Raw genomic sequence first — 22,837 nt, forward strand, 5'->3', positions numbered from 1 at the left:
CAATATTTTGGCTTTTCCATCCTGGCTTAGGATGAAAGGTAATGTCTTTGGTCTTTCAGTGGGGTGGACACAGTTTCCCAGCTCGTTACAGCAAGAGCACACTCCCTGCCAGGAGCCAAGGATGAGTCCCAGGGATGTGTTGCTTCTGCTTTCAGCACGTTTGATCCAGCCCGTCTCTTTCAAGGTGTGTGGAAATGAGCTACAATCTCATCATTCCTGTGGAGGCTTCTCGGAGGAGATAGCAGAAGGGTCACAGTGCCTCTGGAAATCTCCCTTCAGGTGATGTGCCGTCGCATTTCACAGCAGACAGACAGAATAACCTTTAGGGCATGGTAAGAGGCAGCGTTTTGAACTTTGAGCTGGGGAGCTCAGGAGCTCATTTCTCTGACACATCATCTGTGTCCCTGCCGGTTCCTGCATCCTCCTGAAATACCTTTGTCCTAATCCATCACTTCCTTAGCTAGAATTAAAAAAAAAAAAAAAAAAAAGCTGGGCAGTTGGTTCCTTGTATGTTGGCCACACAAAAGCTAGTCTCTCCTGCAGAAATGCACCCAGACCCTCTGCTGTGGCAAATTTTGCCTTAATTTGAGCTGTTCTCAGTCTGTGTGGAGGTGGGGGGCTGCCCCACCAAATCAGCTCCTGGCAGCAGAACAACTCTCCTGCACTCTCTTGTCTGTCCTGCATTGCAGCCTCAGTACGTGGGTCCTGAGTTGGTTTTTTCCCCTCAGATTTATCTTGGCAGTAGTGGGGAGATGAGCAGGCTGGAGCCAGGTGAGCTGGAGTACTTGCAGGCTGGCACAGGTGGCCCCTATGAACCAGAGGCTGGGTACACTGGGAGGAAATTGCTGGCTCTCCCTCCTCCTGCTCTGGAGTAAATAATGGTACTTTTTATTTAGCTATTATTTCCCAGTGGCAGATATCTCCTCGGCTGTCTGTTTAACTATCTTTATCTCACTCTGCTTCTCTGTTTGATATAGTTATAGATAAACAGATAGCTACCTTATTAAATAACATGTTTTAAGAGACCAGTGATATGGTTAACATAATGCAGCAGCTGTTGATTTGTCTTTCACTGTTGGTTTGTTTTTTGGTGTTTTTTTTTCTTAAGGAAATGCTTTAAATAAGGGATACTTCATCTATTAAAAAAAATACACTTGTAGCAGCTGCTAAGCCCATCCATAAGCCTGCTTTACGTTGTATTTGTGATGGGACTGACAGTGCATGGAGGAGCCTGATTATACACAATTCCATTTTAGCAAGCCCTGCGATGTAATTTCACAGGGCGATCAGTGTTTGAATGTAATAGCAGCCTGTGCTAAGGTGTCAGAATATTAAAGGCGCTAATGGAAAAGCTCCCTGGTACACAAGGGGGACAGCATTACAGGAGACGTCGCAGATGGCTGGGCACTAAACTAATGGGGCAGGATCCAAAAAGGGAAAAAAAACCTAGAGAAGGGAGAGCTCACGGGAGCACGGGCACCTGCTTCCCTCTCACACGGAAATTAAACAGCGAGCGAGGGAGAGGCGAGCGTGTGCGTGTGTAAAGATAGAAATTGAGGGGGGAAAATACCCCCTTTTGAAAGGCTTGAAGGTTTTGACAGCAAGCCTGATGCCAGCTTTGCTTGGGAAAGGCTTGGTGTTAGATTAAAGTGATGTCCATCGTCTGGCCCTGGAAAGAGAAGAGTGATGGATGGATACTGTTACCCACCCTATCGTAATATGGCAAAACTGCAGCTTTCTTTGGTGGTTGTTCACCTCCAGTTAAATCCAAGAAGGGTGAGATGTATCCACCTTGCAGATGCCCTGACAGCTCAGTTCTGCAGCAAGGTGCATCTGCTGGGGCCATTCTGCTCATTTCTGTCTTCATGTATACAGGGGCTGACGCTGGGTCTGATTATGGGGCAGTGTCAACATTTTCCTGATTTCCAGCACAGTTAGAGGCATCTTCTCCCTCCCCATGAACCCCCAGTTTCCCCAGGAGCAGTCAGAATTGGACCGATCCATTCCTGTCTGTATGGAGAGGCTTCTGTGCTTGTGGTGAATCATCCATGAAGTGTGCTTGTGGGTTTTCCTTGGTATCATACCCAGCTTCCCGCTCTGCTGGCCACAAAGCTGCGGTAGGGAAAGGCTTAGTGCTGCTTTCCTGCTTGAATTGGCCCCACAGGGGCTGGGGTGGTCGGGGGATAGCACTGCAGGATGTGAGCCTGTCCTTCCAGGGCTGGAAGGGTAAATCAGCCACGTGTAGGTACTCCCTGGAAGCTGTCTGCCATGTCGTCATGTATCTCTGCCTTTCAGGCACTAATCGGGAATTGCATGTGTATCCTTGTGCTGGGAGCCAATTGCATACATCAGAATAACCCAGCTTGGCTCTGTCACCCTGCAGTGCCGCCAGGAATGCAGGGACACCAGGAATGCAGGGACACCATGAGAAGTCAGCCCTGCCACTTGTCCCAGACTGGGGGACACCATGAGAAGTCAGCCCTGCCACTTGTCCCAGACTGGGAAAGGCACTGGGAATGTGTCATCCAGACCCTCTGGTCATGCTAGGAGGCCCCATCCTTGGGCTGCTTTCTTGGTGGTTTATGGCTCTGCTTGTCCCCTCTCCTGGGCCAGCACTGGCTTGTGCACATCCCAGCTCTATTTCACAGCCCTCCGGGAACCCAGACCTGTAGTTTTGTTTTGCTTGTGACCAAACCCAGGGCTCTGACCCAGATCTCCACGGCATTAACCTAGTGTGTCGCCAGCCGCAGAGCACACAGCAGTCAAGAACATTTTATCCAGGATAATCCGTAGCCTGGGAGCAAGGCAAAGACTGTTCTTGTTCAAACACAGGGAAATGTGAAGCCTAAACCGCTTGGCACTTTGACACCCTGGAGTCGGGCACACCAGCATGTTTCTATTGCAGCCTAAGCCATGGCATATGCTAAACCTGCACAGCAGCAGGGACAACTTCCTGTTGCCCGATGGGACCACAGCATCCAAATACACCCTGGAGAGGGGCTCTTGGTGGCTGCAGGGTCCCTCCTGCCCCTCCTGAAGTTCAGATGAGTTTTGGCAGTGAATTTGTACAGCTGTGGCTGAGTTCAGATATTGCCAGGACACAAGCAGGATGAGGCTGCTCAGATGTGTCTGAATGGGAATAGGCAAGGCAAGAGATCACAGTGTGCCTCAGTTTCCCTTTTGCAGAGCTCCTATGTACAGAGCTCTGATGGCATGGGCTGCATATTTTACTAAGGAGAAAGCAGTTATGCTGCATCCTCTGCATCTTCTCTGACATCTGGGTGCCTTCCCTTAAGACTGATCTGTCCTCCTCCCATGATCTAGGGGCACCTTACCCTCTGTAAAGCATTTCCCAAAGGTGGGCAGAGCCAGGCAGTTCATGTGTGCCCAGTGCTCATCTTTCAAAAAACAGACCATTCATCTTTTTATTTGTTTAATTTACTCTTTGATGTGAGGCATAAACAAGCAGCTTTGCAAATGGACTGAAGTGGACACCAGCTGGGCTGCGCAAAGGCACCCTGCATCCAGATTACAGGGGAAGCTAGCGTGTGGCACTGATCTGTGAAAAGCCCTTGTGTGAAGAGGGCAGAGTACCAGGCAAAGCCTCCGCACCTTTTTAGCAATGTTGAGAGGATTTTGTCCAGATCTCATCCTTTCACTGGCAGGAATTTCCAATTTTCCTTTACTTCCACCCAAGTGGCCCAGACCCCATGCATAATGTCCTCTTTTTCACTGTGTCAGCTGCTGTCCTTCCCCCCACAGCTCTCAGAGGGTTTGTGCTCTGGAGAGTGATATTCCCTCGGAAAGAGCACTGCTCACTTCTTCCCCAGCCTCCTCCCATGTCCAAACCCCAGCCAAACCATGTCCTGCAGTGGCACTGCAGATCTATTTGGCAAAGGACAAAAATACTTTTGTCACCTCCACCCAGTAATGATTGGCAGGGATGTTTAATTCAAGGCTTAGGTTCACAGGTGTTACATTGGGCAAAAGTTGTTTTTGTGTGCCCTGTATACCACTCATGAGTGTTCTCGGTGGACTGAGAGAAACTAATTAAACATGAGTGGGGTTGATGCTGTACCTGGTCAGTCTGGAGGCCCCTCTTGTCACTGTGTTTGTAAAAATTAAATGCCTCTTATTAGTGGTGCAGCAGAGATCTCTAATATGCGTGGACAGAAAGGCAGGGATGGATGAAGTTGGTGTCAGGGCAGCAATTGCTTATCGTGCCTTATCTGGGAATATGAAACTGTATTGCATGACATCCAGAGGCAGGCTGAATAGATATGCCAATTCATCTCAAGCCTGGGCTTTGACAAGCTAGACTGCCCTTGTTGAAAGGCATCAGTCAAACAAGAGCTGCTGGCTGCTTTTCCCTTTTTTATACTTTCTCTCGCTCCCGCGCTCCCTCTCCCTCTCTTGCCGCCTCCCCTCCCTCCACCTCTTTTTTCTAAGCTTTTTCCACATAAAATTGAAAAGCTTTGGAAATAATAATAATAAAAGCCCCCCAAACTAATACCGTTTTAAGTACAACCCCCTCCCTCCCCAAATGGGATTGATAAGGAACCCCAGTGTATGAAGGCATGTTTAGATAACATTGAGAATATTATAGCGAGTGAGAGAAAGTAGGGGGAAAAGCTTCCTGCCACGTCTAAGCCGGGAAAGGCGATGGCACCCTGGCTAATACGAGTGTTTAATATTTGATGTGTTGGGATAAAGCAGGATCACCTTCGAATTGAATTGAGTGTCAGAATGAGAATCTATTACTGAAATTCTTGTGTGATTTGACAGCAAAGCAGACGATGTTATTCTTCACTAGTTACCGCAATCTTCTCCCCTACATCACTTAAATATTTTTTTCTTTGCTTGAGTAAACACACATTATCCTTTTTTTCCACCTCCCTTTCCTTTTTTCTCTCCCTCTTTTATACTTATTTTTTTATTTATTTTTTTCTTAAATCAAACCTGCCTTTCACAGGGCTGATGGAGTAGATTGTTATTTCTTTATTTGTCCTATTAAATGGAATTCCTGATCATTTAATCCTGCTTTTGTAAGTGATTTAAAAATACTTGAAAAGCTGTGAATGTGGCAGCACTTCTGACTAAACTGCTTAAAAGGGACACGTTACACCTGGGTTTAGCTCCTGCCTCCTGACAGCCAGCGAGGAGTCCCAGGCTCTGTGCCTCCATCCTGCCAGGCAAGCTTTCCTCTGCGCCTTCCCTGCGACAGAGGAGTTCTGCTCTTGTCAGCTGGGGGTTGGCAAGCTGCTTATTCATTGCCTGACTCTTCTTTAATTGCATTCAGCCCTGTTCAGGAGCCTCCTACTAAATGATTTGGCAATGGGGTCAGCCCCTCAGTGGTGTTACATTTGCCTCATATTGTGCTGGTAAATTTGCATGGCAAGAAATCCCAACAAAAAATGTCCACTTCTCATTCCTGGACTGGCATGCAATTAAAATGGGAATACTCTGGAGCCTCCAGTGTCCTGGGTGCTATTCAGGGGATGTCCTGCAAGACAGTCCCAGCCCCAAAATCTTATAGTCACTAAAAACATTTCAAACTATGTTTAAAAGCCCACTTAGTCATAGACACGACCTCTTTCTTCTTCCCACCATACGAGGTAATATAAAACCTTGACACCTCATTGTGGCAGCAGTGGAATAAGGGTAGTTAGATGGGAAATGCTTATTTTGGGCGGATGCAGTGCACAGTTGACATGACAGGAGGAGGAAGATGATTTTGCTGTTCTAAAGACATTTTCTCCATTGCAGAAATGTCAGGGGGTTCACCTTCGATCGGCAGGCAGCTGTGCCCAGCCTGGGGGAGCACAGCTGGTACCTGCCACTTGCCCAAGCTAAGGGCAGCTGGGAGTTCTCACACCTTCTTTCTGTGTATTTAAAACCATGTATTTTTCATGTGTCTTTCTGAAATTCTTAATGGAGATTTTCAGCAAAACCCACCTATTTTCTTATTCCTTAGTACCCACACTTCAGCATCTTCTCAGACTGCTTAAGCCCCTTTGCTCCTAGGAGGATTTTTTCCAAAAGGAAATATTTTCTTCCTGCCTGAAAGTGTCTATATTAATATTAAAATTACAATTAGCAAATGAAAAATAATATGTAAATATGTAAAATATAATGACAGAGTTGCCCAGCTGGTCAGGGCAGGACACTGTGCCAGTCCTGGCAGTTCTCGCTGCCATGGTTTGCGAACATGCTCATGCCATTGCAAAGCACAAAGGTCTGCTTCCCTCCTGCCCTTCAGCTAAAGCATCCAGGGTGATGCAATGCCAGCAGCTCTAGTGGAGGGCAGAGGGGCCAGGAGCTGGCCAGCAGGTCTCAGCATGGACACGTGGAAAGAACAAGGCTGGCTCTGCCGACATCAGCATACTGCCCTAGCAGAGCTCCGGCAGCTCTGTGAGGACCAGCTCTTTTCCTCTCTCTGCATGTGGGGAGGATTTGTGGGGCTCCCTTATTCTGACTTCTGAACAGGTGCCTGTTTATATGCTGTGGGGTGTTTAATTTTGCCTTAATGTGACTGCCAAACACCAGTTTTTGTGAAGTGTGCTGGACACTTCCCCATAAATAAATGATGGAGCATTATTCAGTCCACTTAGATCAATACATCAGCTTGACAAGTTCCAGTTCTGGGAATTTTCTGACCCCCTGGAACATCTTCTCTGCAGCCGTGCTGCTTATAATCCATGGCGTGCAGCCTAACAAACTCCAGAGAGCAGCACATCAGGACCCAACTGCATTGGTGCTGTCACCTTGCTGGTTCCAGCACTGCTGGGGATGGGTGCTGATTGCAGCAAGGGCAGGTGAGCCAAAACTTGGTGCCAAACTGCACAAGCAACCACCACCATGGGATTGCCCAGCCTTGCTGGCACACACTCTATCCCAGCACAGGGGAACATCTTTGTACCCCAGTGCTGTCAGAAATAGGGCACAGAGCTCTTCTTTCGGGCTGTTTGCAACCTGAAGCAGATGTGTCATTGCCACTGGGAAGGTTTGTGACCTGGTGCAACAGGAGGTTGGTTTCAGACCTTTTTTTACTCTATTATAAAGCCAGCCTCAGATGCTGTGATTCTGCACATGTGTCATCTCCATGTCCCATGTTTTATTGCCACTTCTGGTTTTTGGATTTTCTACAGGATATGTGGGGTGCAGGTTACCTAATGACCTACCTCCCCACACCAGCACTTGTTTAACAAGGTGTGGATTAACCGTGGTGCTTTCTCTATGCATGGAAACACAGTATGTTCCTAATCTCCTGCTGCTATTAGCTCACATTTATCACAGGAGTATCTGCTTACCTTTGATTCAAGATCCCTCCATCAGGGACCCAGGGCGGTATTTGTCTGTGAACTGCTGTGTATGCCTATGGGATTGCATAAGTAAATAAATATAATTAATAATCATCTGACTTCAGAGCAGCATTGGCAGGGAGGTAAATGTAGCCTTCATAGAATTACAAACAAAATCAGGAAAAAAGGAAAACCTTTCTAGGAGATGGTATGAATGAAAATTATTGTATTCAAGTTGCTTGCAAATTATTCTGTAAACATTGTTCAAGTGTTTTTTAGCAGATCAGAAACACTTAGTTTCTCTCTAAATCAGAATTTTGGCCAGAACCATTGAAAAATAGCTTTTTAAAAAGACGCCTGCATTTTTATCAATTAAAATGCAGATAAAAATAAAAAACCACAGAGTCCTGGTCCTGTTTCAGTGTCTGACCTAAAAAGGAACAACCCAGTCTCTGCAACACCAAGACTGAACCAGAGGGAGGGACAAAGTAGTGCAATTTCCTCACAGAAAGGGTTTCGTGGCATTTTTTGAAATCCTTTGGCTTGCAGTTGAGCCACGGGCATCTCAGACTTTCTCACAGTTTGCCACAGGGATAAGCACTGAAGGGACAGGGGTCTGCACCACTGCTGGTGGCTGTGCGGTCACAGGGCTGGCAGGAAAGTGCTTGACACCAGTGTCCCAGCAGCTCCGGTGAGCCAGTGGCCACAGCCACCCCTGCAGGCTGGGTAGCCCTGGTGTCGGGGAGCCACCGGCACTTTCTGCCTCGCTTTAACAGTCAGAAGAAGAACTTTCCTGTTTAAAGATTAAACGTTGTCTTTAAATATTAAACAGCAAAGCTCCTTGCTCTTGATTGTGTGGCTGCTGCCAGCAGGCGGCTCAGAATTGCCACTTTTAATTAAAAAAACTTTATTTTCCAGCGCAGCCCAGCAGTGGCTCCTCCTCTCGGCCAGCGGTGGCTGACCTCTCCCCTGCCTTTATCCCTTCATCATCGCTGCCTGCACTTCCCTCTGCCTGCAGCAGTGATGGTCCCTGCCAGCCCCGGAGTGTGAGCAGCCTTGTCTGGGACTGATCAATGCCCCTGGCACTTCCTTCCAAAACCCCAGGAAAAACAATTAAAACCCGATCGATCCTGTAGGCAGCTTTGAATATGCATAAGTGCACACTTGACCTTCAGTGGTCAGGCCAACTTCCACCCCAGCTGCTTAGGTAGTTTGCTCAGGTATTGCGGCTGTACCGAATGACCTTGATCAGGAAAGCAGAGCGATGCAGAGATGGGCCCGGTGCTGATCCGGGGGCTGGGGCACGTGCTGCCAGCTCCCTGCTGCTGCTGCTGCTGCAGAGCCAGGGGAGGCAGGCTGAGGTTGGCAGGACCACCCAGCTGCCAGGAGCTTTCCAAAGCTGTCCCCGTGGCTTTCCCGGGATCCTGCCAGGCTCCCGCTGTGCTCCCTCAGTTGCTTCTGGCCAGAGTCCAAGGGATGTCTGGGCTGGGAAGGCAGCCTGTGATACCGTAATTCCCTAGGCAGGGACACCCCTGGTCCTTTCCCCATCTGGGGAAACCCCTTCTGCAGGGATGGCCCCCACTGCTGTTGATCCAGTGGTGCTGAGCATGGGAGCCTTCCTGTGCTCTGCCTGAGTTTGCTCTGTGGGATGGAATCCAGGAGAGGGAACAACACCTGGAACCACTTCTGCCACCCAGCAGCTGGGTGGGGGGATCCCACCCTTCACCCAAACCTCTGGCTCCCCCCACCCCGTGTCTGGCTGGCCTGCATCCTGATCATGGCAGGGAACATACCAGAGCGTGTTTGTCAAAGGCAAAGGAAATCTCCCCGTTGTGTACACAAAGTGTAATTTCAGTGAATTATGCATAGACTTAATTAGGAGTTTTAATTGCTAATCATCTCCCAACAGGATTAGCAATGCTGTCTATTAATTATCTGTGGAGCCCTCTGTTTTGCTAAGGCAGGAGTAACAAAGCAGCATGAATGGCTACATGGGCCACTAATAAATTAACTCCCCCAAGCCCCATGGCTCCCGGGGGGCTGCCAGCAGAAGGGGCTGTGCAGGGGCTGGACCTGCCCGCTCTAGACAGAGCAGCAGATAGCAGGAAAGAGGGGCTGGCAGGAGGTCCCATCAGCAGGCAGGTGTCTGGTGGGGTGGTGGGGGACACCTCTCAGCTCTGGTCACCCAGTTCATCCCCATTCCTGCTGCAAAGAGCATCTCCCTGGCATTTGCAGCTTGCAGAGGGTGTCGGCAATGCCCTGCCACGCTGTGGCTGTGGTTAGCTATGATCCCCCGCTGCAGGAGGGAGATAGGGGCTGCTGGATTGACCTGATCTCATCTGGGGACAATGGCCCTCACGGCAGCAAAGATAGTGCCAGCATGAGCGACGCTAAGCCCACGCACCCTTCTTACTGCTCACAATGCATTCGGAGCTTAATTCCTCAAGATGAAGAAGATATGTGGCTGTCAGGCTGTAATTACAGCCGTGCGTGTGACATGGAGGCCCGGCTGCTTTTATGTTTGCATTGTCCAGTGGGTTTTTGTGCTGCTTGGGCTTGCAGCTGCCTTCCTTCTCCTGGAAGCCTTGCCAGGGGATGCTGTGGGTATGAAGCTCCCTTTGGCCAGGCTGCAGGCTCTGTGCAGTGGGGTGAGCAGTGCTGGTTCCCAGTAGGATCTCTCCCAGTGATGGAGAGCACTGAGGCTCAGGGGTGGAAAAGAGAGGGAGCTGGGAGGGCTGTGTTTGCTGGAGGAGAAGGGGCCTGCTGGCCAGCTACCCCTTTCCAAACCCCCTGACTCTGTTGGTGACCCTGTTAAGGCAAGAGTGGGTGAATGTTTTTGGAGCAACCAAGGGACACGGGGGATGAGCTTATAGCCCCTGGCTTGCCCCCCCCCACCCCAGCATGACAAATGTGGCCTTGAGTGATGCAAACCCCTCCATCACAAGGGTTGTCATGTGTACAGGACACCACCAGAGGCTCTGAATACCTCTAAGGAGAATCAGGTGGGACAGAGCAGGGTGAGAGTGCTTTCTGTGGGTAATTCCAGAAGAGCTGCTGTGAGGGTGATGTGCGGGTCCACACTGAACATGGTGAACACAGACACACAGCAGCAGCTGAACCCAGATCCACTTCAGCCCCAGGAGCAGCCAGACCTGGGCAAGTACAGATCATGCCTGCACATGGGCTATGTCTGACCCTCTGCTTCTCTCTTCCAGGCGTACAGCTTTGCCATGGGGAGTTGGCCAAAGAACGGGCTCTTAGACATGAACAAAGGACTGAACCTACAGCACATAGGGAGGCCTCACAGCGGGATAGGTGAGTGATGCTGCCCTGTGCCATTTCCATCCCCACAGCTGCTGCTCTGGGTGTGTGGGACATGCCTCAGCTCTAAGACATTGTCCAGTCTGGAGTGCTGAGAACAAGCCAAAGGGCTGCAGAGTCTCCAGCTGGTGGAAAGGATGAAGATGTGTCAGGGCAGAATGGGCTCATGGATGACCTCTCTGTCCCTTGCACATGCCAGTGTGCCAGACATACCTGCCTGTCCCTCTGGCTGGGGAGCTGCTTCCCTCCTACACTGCTCCAGCAGTGCTTGGGTTAGGGTTGGATGTGGACAGCACCAGGTGCCTGGAGCACTGTGCAAGGGTCTCCAGGCTGGGTGGGATGCTCTCCCTGTTGGACCAATCCTTCAGTTGCTCTGGATGCTGCAGTCCTTGGAAAGGAAGCTGTGCTGCCAGGCTTGGGAACTGGCTGGAAACACACTGCAGAGTGAAGATGTGTGATCCCAGCTGGAGAACTGAATCATCGTCCTCTTTGTTAACATGTATGATGAGTTTCATGGTCCTGCAAGATAAACTGATTACAGTGCTCTGAGATCAACAGTGGCAGAGTTCCATGTACCCCCCAACTCCTCTTCAGGATTCAAAGTGATATGAGGGAGACCTGGCCCAGGACACTGAGGCTGTAAATCTGCCTGCTGCTTAACACTGGGGGTGCAGAGCTGGTACAGCAGCAGGCTGTGGTATGGGCAGGAGCTTGGATTTACTGGGCAGTAGACAGGGCTGTGACTCAGGGCTGCATCACTCTTGTATGTCTTGTTTCTCTGTGGAGCAGTAGATCATCTCTTGGAGGACAGTGGTCAGATGTTCTCTCTGCCTCCCAGCCCTTCATCCACAGTGACTTTTGAGCATTAAAGTTTGCAAGGAGGTGAGATTTACTTGGAAAAGTCACTGGCTACCTGGGCCTTGAAGAGGCTGTTTAATATTGTTTCAAGACTCTAACCATTAAACTCTCCAATCAATCCAAGTTAAGGAGATGAATTATTTAAAGCTCACCAGCTTTTAATTAGCAGGCTCCTTTTGAACTATGGATCTGGTTGCATTATTGACAAGAGGTAGCATTAAAATTTGCTTCCCTGCCTGGGAGCAGATTTGCCTGGATTGTGTGCCATGTTGGGAGGATCATCAGGAGGAAGCAAGAACTGCAGGAATTGTGTGTACATTTCCTGCTCTGGGGACTTGGACTTTTTCTGGGGTTTTCTGGTAGATGCAGAGTTGGGTTTTGCCTCATCATTCCTCATTTTATTTGTGTGATGAGCTCTTTTGTTGTCATCCCTAACACCAACAGTGTCCCCATTCTCTGGAGTATCTGTCTGCTGTTGGTTTTTGCCCCTTTATCTCAGAGGTGTTGTCTTGCACAGGTGTGACTCGTTTTCCTGACAGTTCAGGGATTTGCTGTTCATGTCCCTTCCCATTCCAGTCCTTGAGGAGAGTTTTGCCAAACACCCTCTAGTAGAGGAGCTCTCCTAGTACAGGGTGAGCCATGGGCTAATTGCCTATGAAAAGCAAAAGGCCCAGCACCCAAACTCCCTTCTTGCAGTGCTCCATCCCAATGGCAAACCTGTCTTTCCCACACTACTTGGAAGGGGTTTACATGGATGCTGTGAAGGATGCCAGGCCAGCAGTGTGACAGTCTCCATCTTCTTGGTACTGCTAGTGGTGCACACGTGCCCTGTGTGTTACAACCTGCTGGCTGCTCCATTTGGGCTGGCTCCAGAGCAGATGTGTCCTGGATGTCTACAATGCTCTGACTGCCTGCAGAGGTGGTATCCACTGGCACCATGGTCACTCTGCAGCCTGAATAGTCCTCACCTCTCTCTTCCTAATAGTTTTAACTGCTCATGTGTCAGGGTTGGGAGCAGCCATCCATCTCTTTCCTTGCTCAGGGGTGCCCTTCCCTTCCCTCTTTTACCATAAGGAGCCTTGCTCCCAAGACAGCCCTACCTCTCAGCCAAATAATCTCTAATCAAGGTCTGCTGCAGAAGGAAGTGGAGAACAGTGAAGACTGCCAGATACTTGCTGCCTACAGCGAGACAAGGAGCTGGCTGTGGATTTGGAGATGGTCTCATGCCATCTAGAGCCTTTCTTCTCTTTGTGCTCAGCCTTGGAGCGCACCAGTGTTGAGGGAATGTTAGGGAGCTGAGAGGAGGTTTCCTGGGTCATCCAAGGGGGGGGTCACCCTCTGATTTTCATGGCCCTCATGGGTCACTGATGGCCAAAAATCTGCAAACCAAAGAGGACTGAGAAGGAAGCAGCAAGGAGATTTGACAGCCAGACTCACCAGTTTCATAGGTACACCATGCAATGTAAGAGTGTCTGTGCAGCTCCTTTTCCGGCAGTCTGGGGAGCAGAGATGCAAACATTCCTGTGAAACCTCAGCGTGCTTATGCAGGAATGCACAACACGGATGTTTCCCTTCAAATCTGACAGAAAAATTGCAGTGGATAGCCACTTGTTTTTGCAAACAATTTGCAAGGAATTTTGCCATCTTGTCTGATGGATTCTGTATTGCTTTGTTTTCAAATCACTCTCTGTTTCACTGTCTCAGCAGGTATCTGCTCCAAATTCCTGCACTTGACATGCTCTTGGATAAGTCCTGCTCTATGTTTCATCTTCTTTCCTTCATCCTCTTCAAAATCTGCAGAGTTCAGGGTGCTTGACACCCTGCAGGGCCAAGGCTGAATTCTGGATGGTAGCCACCTTTAGAAGCCAGTGGATACAGGCAGGATGGGCTCATGCTGGAGCACAGTGGAGTCTCCCAAATCCCCTGGAACACACAGCTGCCCATACAGCAAGTTGCTGCACAGAGCTTATGTTCTAGCTTTTGTCTGGTTTTAATTCATGAGCAAATGATCTGCAAAGCTTATTGAGGGGTTAGAAAACTGATTTGTGTCCCCAAATACACCAAAATGTATCTGCATACCCTGCAAACACTACTGCCTTGGGGTGGAATGGGTGCAGGTCTGGTGCCATTGTGTTCTTGAGAGGGAAAAGGTAAAGGAAGGGGGGAAATGTAAACATTTCAGGATAAGGAGATAGAAAAGTCCTGCTCCAGAGGGTGAAGATGCAGGAATTCCTTGGGAGATCAGAAAGGAGCAAAAGGGGTATGAAGCCTATTATTCCATGCTCTTTCTCAGGTTGATATTTCAGCTCTAAGGATTCCTTCTAGGCTGAATGTGTCCCTGGAGAGCAGAGAGGACATTGTTATGCAATTTCCATCTCTTCTCTAACACAGGTTAGATATGTGTCAGCTCCAGTGTGGGCTGTAGAATCTTGGGGTGAGGAACTTCTCTTTGTCTGCTGTTTTCTTGGCCCTCAGCAAAATGAAGTTAAATCTTGCCAAGTTACTCACTCTTACATGTATAAGGACATTGCCATTCTTAACACATGTGTTTGAGGTGGTGCTTGCCAAAAACAAGCTGCAGCTTTTAATGGGAGTCTTGGCACTTGCATGCAAAGACCAGAATTCACGGGTTCCACACCAGTGGAGCTGGGTATCTGTGTTGGGGTCTCTCTGCTGAGAGTCAGAGACTCATACAAATCAGAAGGATTCAAATCCCAGGTTTTAGTTGTGATTTAAATCGGACAGCAGAGCACCTGCATTCAGAAATTTATTTTCTTCCAGTTTCGCCTTTTTTTCAACCTGTTTCCCTGAAAAAAAGGTCAAATTTTACTGAACAGCACCTATCAAACCAAGTGCAGCTTTCCTTATTACTGCCCAATTGTTAAATCTGGTTATTCTTTTACTCATCCAATACTCTATTTTTGCTACATTTATTTTGATTGATTATGTAACATAATATGCCTTTAGTCTTAGTTTTTAAATATTTTTTACATTAGAAAAATGGTGAATTACTATTTGATCTTGAAGAGTTGGTGATTAAATTATTACTCATGATTGCTCTTTTGGATGAAAACTGTAATGCCATGCTAAAGCACCCCAGCAGTAGTTTGAATTGATTTTATTAGGAAAATCCTCTTTCCCTTGCAAATATTCACTACGGAAAGAAAAGTAAATTTCAGAATACTTTTAAGGTAAAAAAAACTGGTACATGAAACCAAAGCAAGAAGTGATCAGTGAGCTGGAGGAGTGTTTCTGGAAACCAGCCTTTCAAGGTTTTAGAAAGAGTACATCACATCCTCTCTCCCCTCAGTTGGTTGGTTTGTTTGTCTTCACTGATTATGGAAAGATAAAAGACAAACCTTTTTTATTTTCAATCCTTTGTTGTTTCTCAGCTCTGAACTAACCAGTTCTTGAACTGAAAATACACCAAAACCACCGAAAAATTCCCAAAACTGCAAAAGCAGCAGGTCCTACTGGGAAAATTTTCTCATTTGTCAGCTCTGCTTCCCTCTCCAGTGCACTGACTGTCTTTAAATCATGACATTACTTCTTGCTACTGATCTTTTTTGAATCTAATTGAATGTAATTGAATCTTTAAAGTTTAGGTTTTAGCACATGCATTATTGTGATTTTAGATTTAGTTGTAAATGTCTGGTGGGGTTTTTGCTTTGTTTTTTGGGGGGTTGGGGGGGGGGGAGATTTTGGTGAGTTTTTTTTTTTTTTTCTTTTTAGGGAAAAGACAGTAACTAGGCTGCTGTGTCTCTTGCTAGTGAATCCTCAGTACCCATCCCAGGTGACCGGGAGATCTGGTCCCATAGTAGCACCTGTCTTGACCTGGTGTCCTCCCGGGGCTGTTTTACCCCAGCTGTTATAATCCTGTGAGCTCCGAGCCTGTGCACATTTGGCTTCAGCATCTTCCCTGTTCCGCAGTTCCCCCGGCCGGGCGGTGCCGGGCTCCCTCTGCGGGGGAATCTCTGCCCGTGCCAAACAGAAAAGCCCCACCTGGCCTGGGCAGGTCAGCCGCCCATGCCGAGAGCGACCCAGCAAAACCACGGTGCCTTCCCGGCTCCAGCTCTCTCTTTTCATTTACTGATTGGAAATCTCGGAAGGTTAGGGTGTGATATTGTTCCTGATCCGGAGCATTAATTAGGCCTTGGAAAGAAGAAGAGGAATTGCGTGTTTTTAACAGTGAGGTTAATGGGATGCTCGCAGAGTAGACAGTTTTAATGAGCTTCAACTCGATGTGCAGTGAGTTTACTCTTTGTGTTAAAAGGGTCACACTGCAGTAGTTTGATGTGGATTGTCTTCTGGCCCCCAGTGTCATAGGTGAGCGTCTGTCAGAGTCCAGTCAGAGCGCATTTACTCAGTGACACGATTCTAATTAACTACCTCGAGCTGCCACCGCCGCGGGGAGCCGGGGCAGCGCCTGCCAGGGCGCCTCCTGCCCGGCGGAGCCGTCCCTGTCCTCTCCTCTCCCCGCCCGCTCGGTCTCGGTGCTGCTGCGCTGCTCCCCGCGCTGACATTGCAGGAGAGGGCGGGGAGGGCCGCGCTCGCTCAGTGCGGTGGCAGGTGACGGGCCACCCGCCGTAATGGGCGCCTTGGGCTGTCAGCGCCAGCTCTCCCCCCTGGAGCCTGGCGGGGGCAGATGGGGCTGTGCTTCACCCTTGCAAAGTGCTGGAGGTGTGTGGTCCTGGCAGCTTGCTGGCCTTAGTTCAGCGTGCTCTCTCACTCTTCCCTGTTTTCCTTTCCTGTCTTTCCTGCCTCTCCCAGCATTTGTGGGATCCTCGGTCATCCTGGGTGCCCACCTGCCTCCTCTGCATCAGGTCAGGGGGAACAAGGAGGTGGACGGGCTTTTGTGAAACTCCCCTTCATGTTTTTGACCTACTTTTCATCCCACACCATGTACAGAGTCAGTCCCACCCTCCCAGTCTGTCCGAGGGTGTGGGAGAAGCCCCAGAGAACCCTGTGCTCCCCCAGAACGGGCATAGCCCGTTTTTGAGCTCTTTGTTTCCCAGTGGAGATGCCACTTGCACGGCACCATCCTTGTGCTGAGACGAGGATCACTCCTGTAGAATGGGGCGCTGCCCCACACACAGTGGCCCCCGCTCAAGGCAGAAGGGGAAGGACTCCGAATTAAATAATTAAAAGAGACTTAAGTAAAAATCAACAGAAATGTCACCAAATGAGCAGTGTCATTTTGAATTAGCGCTCATAAAGGTCAGGCGGATCCAGAACAGGTGGAGCGGCTGCGTGCCGGGTGTCGCGGCCAGGCAGCGCATCCTGGCACCCAGGCAGGGTGGGCAGGGTGGGCAGGGTGCAGGGACAGGCACAGCCACCCCGGGGGACCCGCTGGGCCGTGGGCACAGGGACAGCACGGGTGGTGAGGGGTCCTGCTGCGAGCACCGGGCCCCAAACCCCTGAGGAGCAGCGGGGAGGGAGGGCTGGCCGGGGCAGCCGGTTAGAGGACAAGCAACTGTCAGAGTCCAGTCAGAGCACATTAACGCGGTGACATGATTCTAATTAACTACCGTGAGAGGTGTCACAGCTGGAAAAGCAGTGAGCAGAGACAAGCTTTTAAAAAAAGAAAAAAGCAATGTGACAGTCTTTTTTTTTTTTCCCTCTTTCTTTTTCTTTTCTTTCTCCTTTTTTTTCTTTTTCTTTTTTTTTTTTTTTTTTTTTTTCTTTCTTTCTTTTTTTTTTTTTTTTTACTCTTGTGTGCTCTCTCCCCTCCATGTGGGAGTGGATCTAAAGATAATTAGGATGTCTGGCTGGCTGGGAACCTGAGCCGGGGCTCTTTTGCTTTCAGTCATTTAAGTTTTCGACATCTCTCTGAAGGGACTTGGTGGCGCAGTGGATTACTGCGCGCCAGAGTGACAGAACACTCTTCTAATCGTAAACCCTTTTTAGAAAGGATTCTGCTCTCCCTTTTTCCCCTGGAGCAGCAGGGGGTATGTTCTGATCACTGCAGCTCTGTTCCCATACATGCTACAATGGGAAACTCAAGGTCTTTCAGCTGTTTCCTGCAGTTAACAAAGGAGGCACAGAAGAAAGAAAGGAAGGATGATTGAGTGTTTGTGTTGACTGCACTCACCCCTCCATCCTACCCTGCCAAAAGTTGGTCGTGTGCCCATCTGACCCCACTCCCTGACGGGGGTGTGATGGGTTTGTCACACCTTGCCCTTGGCTGAGGGCTCGAGGTCCCCGGAGAGCAGGCTTTGGAGGGAGCGTGACAGCTGCAGGGACTTCAGCTACCTGAGAAAAAAGTCAGGGTGCTTCCATGTGCTTCTCCCAGCCCCCAGGCAGGCAGTGGCAGTGCCTGCTCCCTGGGGATGTGTGGAAGGTAGGTCGAGTCCCTCTCTTCTGCCTGGAAGCAATTGTTTGCAGCAGCAGTGTTAGACTGAAGATTTAAGAGGGATTTCTGGACCGTTTGCTGTGCTGGAGTGCCTGGGAGGCCCAGCTGCAAGCCAGGGCAAGTCTGTCTCAAGCCTCAGATCTGGCTGATCCCCAGCAGGACAGCACTGCCATCATCTCAGAATTGCCCTGTGGCACAGCAGCAGCTCTACCCTCTTCCTCTGGCCTCTAGTCTTAGGACAAGCCGTGGGGACTGTCTCCTTTGGAAAGATTTGCTGTCCTTCCCTTCCTCTCCCATCCATGCCAGTTGTGATCCTCAGCCCAACACCTGGCCCAATTTCTGTTCCCAGTGACAGATGAGAAACCTTCAAAATACATTTTTCATATCACTCTCAACTGTTGTAGTGGGAGCACAGGGCGAGGTTGATGCTTTGTATTATATTTGTATTAGATCTGCTCTGCTTTAGCAATCAGCCAGTCCCAAAACCAGGAATGTGCAGACCTGAATTGATCTGTGCTATAGAGACCCTTGCACTGTCTTGTACCTGTCGCACTCCTGGCTATTTGTCCAGTCTTTTTAGTTGCCTATGGCTGAGCCTTGCAAAATATCCCCCTCACACACTACTGAAACAACCCTTACACTGCCCGAGCCCTGTCCAATATTGTGCTGGGCAGGTAGAACATCTTTCCTAGCACTTGTTCTCCTGCCCCTGTAACAGACAGCACTTCCCAAGCACCGTGATGCACCTTCTGACACAGCGAGATGTGTTAGGTGAGAAGCCTTGGAAGATCATTAACTTTCTACAGAGCTTTTTCTGTAGAAAGTAGCAACGTAAAACACCAAGTGACATTTTGATTTCCTGTAGATTCTTTTGGTGCCTTGGTGTCTCTGCAATATGTCCCAGACAAGGCTAAATGGTAGCGTGTCTTCCCTTACCTGTGAGGAGGGGAAGATTTTCCTGTTAATGAACATAAACATCTCAGTTAAGGACACGGATTGCCTGCCCTGCTCCACACTGGACTCTGGTGGAAGGTGTCTTTTAACATCCTACTCTCCTGCAACAGCAGTGTGTTCCCAAATCTGCCTTTACCATGAGTGCATTCAGGGGGATCACAGGCATGCTGTTGTCCCTCTCAGGTTAGCCCTTGTCTCCAGAGTTTGGGCATCTACATTGTCCTCCCTAGAATGCACAAGAATGGTGAGTACTGTGGTCTGCCTTTGCGAGGAGGAGAGACTCCTGCCCAAGTTTTAGTAAGGATCTGCCTTTAAGGAGAATGATGGCAGAGGTGCAGAGGGAAGGCTGTGTCAGCAAGGGATGCCAGGTTTAGAGCTGCCCCGCTTCACCTAATGAGAACCAATTGCAAGGTGCAGGAGGGCAGGGGGTAGCAGTCAGCCAGAGAGACTCCACCACAATTTAACAAGTTTTCATTCCCCTGAGTTCCCTGATAAGACCCCCCTCGAAGTCTGTGCAGGAATTCATAAGAATAGGATAATTAGGATGTTTCAAAGCTGCGACCCTCAGAGGAGTCCTTGGACTAATCTGTTTTTTCCCTTAAAGACATCTGTAACTACAATCTTTGTTTCTCTCTTCTTCTTCCCCCCCTCCTTCTTTTCCCTTCTTGTCTGTCTCTGTATCTCCTGTCAAACCGTGGCAGACGTAAATGACAAAGAAATCAGAAAGAGAGATCAATGCAGTCCAAATTAGCACTTGGAGATAGACTGTGCTGGAGATGTCAGAGCCTGACCCCAGTTGATCTGCCAGCCTCCACTGGTGATATTATGCAAATTGCATCCATCTGGCAGAGCCTAGTAAAGGACTAATGGGGCAGGGAGGGGGCCAGGACCAGGCACCTTTGGGAAGGGGAAAGAGATGGGGGTCTTTGGGGAGGGGGGTCCATGATCGACGGGGGAGATCAGGTACTGCATTGCCTTCCTTTGCACTCCTGGGTGGATTAAAAGCCAAACTCCAGATAAGAGATGACCAAACTTCATTTTGCTTTTTATTTTATTCCTTATTTCTCCCCCCACGCAACCTAGTACCAAAAAGAAGGGGGGGAGGGGAGTGAAAAGTCGTTCTTGGCGCTCGTTTCCTGCACGTCATTACCACTAATGGCAGTTTGAGGGGAGAGACAAAGTCAGGGAAAGAAAGCAAAAAAAAAAAAAAAAAAAAAACACGCTGGCTGCTTAAAAGACTGTTGTAATAGGAGCATGGATAATAGAAATCTCAAATTACGGTGATCGCCTTGTTAAGAAGTTTGAAAATACGGCCAGATTGTCTTTAATGAGAGAAATATGGCTGTTAGTTAGTGAAGGAGGAGGGAATGGACCTTGTTTCAAGATCTGTAGCTCGCCCATCAAAGAGGCACTGTCTGTTTCATTTCAAAATCCTGCTCCTCTGCCTGATATTAAAAATAGTTGTTAAAGGCTTTGACTAGCAAGACGATTCTCTTTGACTTCCTACTCTCTTTCCACCTCCCCCAAAAGACTTCGCTAAGATAACTTCTGCTTTAAAAAACAGCTAAGCAAGGAAAGAAAGAAAGAGGAAAGTTTCGGGGGCTGCAGGATGATACTGCCCCTGGCACTCCAGGGTGCCTGGAGCCTTAAGCCTGAGCACTGGCAAGACCGTGGCCATTCCCACCATGGCAGAGGGGAGCTTCCTGTGTGCCATGTGCTGCTGTGCCGGGATGAGCACTGAGCTGTGGTACCACCACTGCTTTCCTCTTGGCAGCCCTGACCCAGGCATAGGGCAGCAGTGGCTTTTTTGGCGTCTGGACCCCCATTAAATGTCATGATGCTGCTTTCCTTTGCTCTATCCTGAGCCTGGGAAGTGGCACCAGGCCAGGGTTGAGGATGCAGAGAAGGGGTCTGACAGAAGCCAGGTCTGGCAGCTGCCCGCCACCCCCACCTCTTGTGAAGAGCTAAGGGGCACCTCTGTGCTGTTAGGCTCTGACCCGTAACTCCTGCTTCGCTGTGGTGCTGACAGTCCCCTCTTCATTCTCCCCTGAAATCAAAGGATCACATTAATTGGTTTCAGGATCGTGGCCCCATGTCCTGAATGGCCTGTTTAAGATAACGAACTCAGAGTGTGTTAATAGCTGGAACAGCTTAGCAGAGGATCTAGGGACAAGGCCTGCATGGGGAAGATGCTGCTGGTTGGAGAAGATGGGCATTGACACATCAAAAGTCTGTCCAGTGCTATGTTTTTCCCTGTCCTTACACAAATCAGTGTAATTCCCTCACTCCCAAGTTGCTAATATTTTGAAATCCTAGGGCAAAGGACACTGGCCAGAGGGGAGAGCTGCACCAGCCAAACTGTTGCCCTTTCCCAGTGAAGCCTTGCTCTTTTCATGGGTCTGCAATGGGATCAGAGGGGATCTGCTCATATCCTCCATGGCTTGAGGCTCTTCCCAAAGGTGAAGCTGCCACTGCACAGGTTGATCCCAGCTGTGCCAGTAATCACCCAGGTTCTGGCTTGTTCTGATTCTGCAGGAGAGACCCGCAGTGGGCTTCACTGGGATGTCGGTGTTTCCATCTGTTCCCGAGATTCATGAGCAATCTTGCTCCAGCTTGGAAACTGCATTATTCTACCACAGAAGAGCCTAAGCAGCTTCTCCCAGCCTGGGCCCTGAACTGGACTGCCAATGTACAGGACCTGGAGGGGAGGCAGGAGAGGGAGGGTCATAATCACTGCTAAGGGTGGGTGTACTAGTCCATGCTGCTGGGACCAAAACTCCATGTTCAGTACTGTAGTCTGACATGTCTGCCCTGTGTGCTTGGAGGTCTCTAAAGAGATGGCATGAAGGAGGGGCTCAAGAACTCCTATGAGTTTTTGGCCAGTTGATGGCTCAGGGCTGCAACAGGATCAGCTGGCTGGGCTGTCGTGCTGGGTGGGCTGCAGAACTGTCCTTCCTCATCCCCCATGGCACAGAGCTGATTTTTAACCATGGAATATCCCTACCCAGAGATGCAATCCAAACCTCCCAGTGATGGAGAGTGCCTGGTAGTCCTGGATCACTTTTCCCACTATAATTAGTCTCACTGTTAATTACTTGCAGGCTTGCGATGTGCAGGGGTAGCATCCACCCAGCCGGAGGGGCTGCCTCTGCACAGACCCTCCTGCAGTGCACCAACCCTGCATTGCCCCTTGTCTCCTGCCCACCTCAGCAGCAGGCATGACACTGGTGCTGCTGGTTGCCTTAGCTTCCCAAGGCATGCCTCTCCCTGCCTGCTGCCACCTCTCAGCCAGGCCCCAGAGGGAAGGGGACCTGTGCCCTGGCACTGCCATCTCAGGAGCCTTTCCCCAGGGGTCCTGTGGATGGCGTGAGCCTGCAGACAGCAGGACCCCCAGCCCTTTGTCCTAAGGAGGGCACAGCAGCACCACCTTGCCAGGAAGCCCACTCCAGCCTTTAGCTGCCAACTGCCCAGTGCTGGGGGTATCATGGCCAGGTCTCCTCTCCCATGCCGTGTGCTTTCAGCCAAGAACCACTGATTTGACTCTATGTGCATGCCCAGGAGTCTTAGGGCTTGGCAGCTGGGTCATCTCCAGCACCCACAAAGCCCCCTGCTCATGCTCTCCATGTCTAAAAGTACATACATAACAGCCGAGAGAGGCAGAGAGGGAGAGAAAAGGAGAGACGCCAGCTTTGCCTCCGCGCTCCCATCCAGAGCAGTCTCCTAATGAGAAGAATATGGCTGCTAGTTAGCAGAGGGGTGTGTCCTGTAGGCTAAAATGAGATAGTTACACTGCACTGATTGAAGGTTGAGGTTAGAGGGCAGCACAATTATGTTCAGGAGATTCAAGGGCTCTGTTTGATGCGGCAGTTCTAAGCTCCCAGCCAGTGTCAGTAGTTTAGCTCAGGGTTTCTTTTTTTTTTTTTTTTTTTTTTTTTTTTTTTTTTTTTTTTTTTTTTTTTGGTGGGCTAAAGACAGGAAGGATAAAAACTATGGGAATGAGTTGTTTCTATTATTATAAAGTGGTGTGAGTTTTCTTTTTTTTAAACCATCA

The 22,837-nt window shown here is 49.4% G+C and overlaps 1 protein-coding gene across 2 annotated transcripts in view; it reads left to right on the top strand.

Moving 5' to 3' along the window:
- Positions 1-22,837, top strand: part of ERI3 (ERI1 exoribonuclease family member 3) — a 130,730-nt gene that overhangs the window by 83,338 nt on the left and 24,555 nt on the right. For both annotated transcript variants that reach the window (XM_083868094.1, XM_083868095.1), the window contains exon 7: positions 10,517-10,616. In XM_083868094.1, coding sequence (XP_083724220.1) covers positions 10,517-10,616 — 100 coding nt within the window. The remainder of the gene's footprint in view (positions 1-10,516; positions 10,617-22,837) is intronic.

This window comes from Zosterops lateralis (genome assembly GCF_965231275.1).
Source record: "Zosterops lateralis genome assembly, chromosome: 9".
NCBI lineage: Eukaryota > Metazoa > Chordata > Aves > Passeriformes > Zosteropidae > Zosterops > Zosterops lateralis.